General features: G+C 48.5%; 1 protein-coding gene across 1 annotated transcript; it reads right to left on the reverse strand.

The window, feature by feature from the left end:
- Positions 1–662: 662 nt before the first annotated feature.
- Positions 663–3,386, reverse strand: POP5 (POP5 homolog, ribonuclease P/MRP subunit). Its single transcript, XM_033097194.1, has 5 exons — positions 3,283–3,386; positions 3,052–3,194; positions 2,014–2,163; positions 1,751–1,834; positions 663–1,640 (listed from the first exon to the last, which is right to left on the reverse strand). The coding sequence occupies exons 1-5, from the start codon at positions 3,300–3,302 to the stop codon at positions 1,528–1,530; spliced, it is 510 nt and encodes a 169-aa protein (XP_032953085.1). The 5' UTR covers positions 3,303–3,386; the 3' UTR covers positions 663–1,527.
- Positions 3,387–3,636: the final 250 nt, after the last annotated feature.

Below are 3,636 nucleotides of genomic sequence, written 5' to 3' on the forward strand. Positions count from 1 at the left end.
CCCTGCTTGAATTGCAGTTTTTCTTCAGACAAATGGCCAGGCTGTGAGGCCAGACCTGGGTTGCACTTGCATGTGTGATGAAGGGTTTTGCCTCTTGCACGTGGCTTCTATTTGGCAAGGAAAGCTGTGACTGTCACTAAGGAAGCCCCAGGGCCTGCCAACTGTAAATGACAGTGGCCTGAATTGTAGAAGCAGGAGTCTAGCACACCTGGAGGCAGAGTAGGAAAGGTTTGAAAGCAGTGGGGTTGCCCACTGCCTCCATTATTTTATATTCTTTTACCTTGGTTTGAGGTAAATTTGAGTGATGTGAATTCTTTTGCTGCTTAATAAAGTGACCTCTAGGTGTAATAGAATGTGAAGGCAAATAGTTGCAATAAATCACCTGCACAAGCAATGTGAGCTTTCTGTTTTTTTAAAGTTCATTACAGGTCAGCTAGATAAACTTCTTAAATAGGTTAAAGCAATAACTACTATGAGCGTGAGCAATTTTGCTGTCACGGAGTAATGTCTTTTCTAGGGTCATCAGGTCTAAATAAAGGGTTCTTGAGCTGGGTTTAGGTTTAACCTGTCCTTGTTGAAAAGGTTCAGAAATCCTGCGTCAGGAACTCTCCTGGGTGAGTGAGGGTGTTCTAGCCTGAGATGAGGTGCATTGAAGAAAAAATCAGAACTCTGTTACATGTGTCAGGGACTTTGAGTGACATCCATTTTTATTATCAAGAAAACATCCTAGAAATGTCATTAGTAGGTAGATCAGAACTAACCACAATCTCTTGACCCTCCTAATTCCTGTGAGTGTGGCAGTCTCACCTGTTTGCAGCTGCCAGGCAGGTATAAGGCAATAGGGAAGGATGGGACTACAGAAACTACCAGAAATTGGCAGCTGCTACTTGGCTTTGTAATAATGGTCGGGTGAAGCCAAGTTTTTTTCCCCTCAAGAAAAGTGCTAGAACTGCATTTTTTGTCAAGTTACCTAATGAAGTAGACAAGGAACCTGGTATTTTTAAGGTTCTGTGGGTCAGTACTGAGACCAGCTGTAAATCTGTGCCAGTTCAGTTGCTGTGTCTCATTAATGCTTCTACTCCACATGACCTGGACTGCTTAGGGCCCGTCCTAGGGGCTCGGGGTACAGGCCTCAGTGAGAGACTGTGCATCTCGTACCACATAGGGAGCCAGTCTTCTCACTGAGGCCAAGGGTAGAGGGAAGAGACTTGGCCAAACATGACCTTCCTAAGTACATATGCTAAATGCTGTAGGAGCCAAATAAAATTTATTAAACATGCTCTCAGTCAGGCAATTAGAAACAAAGATAGCTGTAACCACAGAGGGTCCACAACCTGCAGAACCACTTGACCGGGCAACGCTAGGTAAAGGTGACATCAGTTGATGTGAATAGGTCTGCCATTGTGAGCTGCTAACTTGGCCTCTGATCGGCAGTCATCCAGTGTGAACTATAGAAGATGCTGCTGCCTCCCAGAATGTCGTTCCAACAAGGCCCTGAGGCCCAGGCACAGTGCCGCCTGCAGAGGCTCACTCCATTGCTTCAGCAGCCTCCTCACCACCATCTGAAAGGTCCTCCTCTCCCGACTCCTCCTCTAGTAAACAGCTTCTTGTGACAGACTTCTGGATAGCTTCCCGCTCTCCTGGAGAAAGGCAGACGGACAGCATGGATGAAAGATGTCTCTGGGAGTGTGACCTCTTATTCAGCTGGAGGTCACTGCTTAGTGGACACTGGGCTAGTAGAATTGCTTACCTTCATCCGTGCAGTTCTGCAACAAGATCAACAGCTGTCTCCTGTTGTATTGAATTAGGAACTTCTGACATGTTCTAATTGTACCTGGCACGTGAAAGAGCTTTGTGGTCAACAGCTGGTGAAATGGGTCTGACTCAAAGACGTTCAGAGCTAGGGGAAGGCTTCTTGTTCTTGGCAGAATAGCAGGAGACCCACCCACTAGTCAAGACTCAACTCTGAACCTGTTACCTATTGAAAATGAGCCATTCCACATGCACCCCTACCTCCCACATGTAAGGTGTTGAGAAAACACGGGTAATGGTGTCCTTTGTTCTCCAAGTATGTGATGAAGGGAAGAGCTGACCACACAAGCTGGTAGAATTCCTTTCGGCATCGAAGAAGCACTATTCCAGTATAGGCATTGAGGTATCGCACTACAGCAGGGAAAAAAAAAACACATTTGGGGGAACTGGATTCTCAGAGCAGGTTAAAAACCTTAGCGTAACAGAGAGCCTATTATGTGCCCAAACTGTTCAAGGTAGTGGCACTTGGGATGCACCAATGAGTTAAAACCAGATTCCAGAAGGAAAACAAATTGTAGGGAAATTTCATTTATGGAAGGGGGATAGACAACACCCAGTGCCTTGCACACTACTCATAACTGGCTGCTGATTTAGAATTTTAAATGCTCTTAATTCACTAGCTCAAATGGAATGGGATAGGGAGGGCGTGTGGAGAAAACCTTTGGCTGAAAAAAAGGTTCTAATACAGCTAAGCATTAGGTTCTTGAAGCAGCCAACTGTCTCACCTGATAGAGAAGTGTGCCTATGTGCATTTAATTCTCCAGGATTCCATTTCGAGCATATGGTATAAGGGAACAAATTTAGATACTGTGGCTGTAGGGAAGGCCCTGTTCTTCCTCATTTACACACACACAATTTGTTCTGTACTTTACTGGCCCTATTAAGGGCTTTTCAGGAGTAATTCTGAATGTTTTTTCCATGTGCTGTCAATGTAACCAGTCAAATAACTTGAATTCTACCCATTCTATTGAGTTTAGTCGTACTCCCCAATATACACATGTCAAACAGGTACAGGGAGTTCTTGCCCAAAGTTCCACTGCCTTCTGCTCTCTCCGCTTAACCTCGGACTCGTCCAGACGTGGGGCTCGGGGGTCCCAGACGCCTGAACAGGACGATATCGTACAGAGGATGGTGCATAGGGGTTGGCAGGCCCTGGGGTCGCTCGTGCTCCTTCATCCCTCCTCCGGCCCCAGTTCCCTCCAAATCTCGCCGTCTGTCAGTTCCCCAGCACCCTTGTACCTGCGAAGCCGATGGAGGAGGCGGCCGCGCCGAAAGTTCCGTGTACGCGGGCGATAGTGTCCCGTACGAGGCCACCCAGCACTCTGTCATCCAGACTCAGGCGGCAGCGGGGGTCGTCAGACACCACTTCGCAGAGCAGGTACCTGCGGCGGGCGAGAGGGAGGTGAGCACGCGGCCAGAGCCGTGGGCACCGGGCAGGGACTGTATTGAGAGGCCAGACAGGTTGCTTACCTGTGCTTGAACCGCACCATGGCGATCTCCGCGTCCGGCTTTCCGTTGCGCAAACCGGATGTCTGTGTTCCCGCTGGTGGCCAATGGGAAGTTAGCCTCCGCAGTCTTGCAGCCACTCAGAGAGGGAGGCAGGATAGAGGGCGGAGCTATAATGTTGAGAGGCCAAGCCCAGTGTCAGTCTCCTTTAAGCCCCGCCTATCTGCGTTTGCAGCGCGCATGCGTCATGCTGAGATCCACGCTGCTTTGGTTGGAAGTTGGACTCGGTGTTGGAGAGGTTCGTGGCGGTGATGGGTAGTTCTGCTCCACGCCAGAATTTGCAATACTCTATAGGATGCAGCTGCTGCATTTGGCGAC

The sequence above is a fragment of the Rhinolophus ferrumequinum genome, chromosome 25, assembly GCF_004115265.2.
Source record: "Rhinolophus ferrumequinum isolate MPI-CBG mRhiFer1 chromosome 25, mRhiFer1_v1.p, whole genome shotgun sequence".
NCBI classification, from domain to species: Eukaryota; Metazoa; Chordata; class Mammalia; order Chiroptera; family Rhinolophidae; genus Rhinolophus; species Rhinolophus ferrumequinum.

What these genes read in the sequence shown, in the direction of transcription:
- POP5 (XM_033097194.1), bottom strand. Translation starts at nt 3,302, where the DNA reads ATGGTGCGGTTCAAGCACAG. An exon ending in ATGGTGCGGTTCAAGCACAG is followed by an intron (nt 3,195 to 3,282) that starts GTAAGCAACCTG and finishes CGCCCGCCGCAG; the next exon opens with GTACCTGCTCTGCGAAGTGG. An exon ending in GCAGAACTGCACGGATGAAG is followed by an intron (nt 1,641 to 1,750) that starts GTAAGCAATTCT and finishes GCCTTTCTCCAG; the next exon opens with GAGAGCGGGAAGCTATCCAG.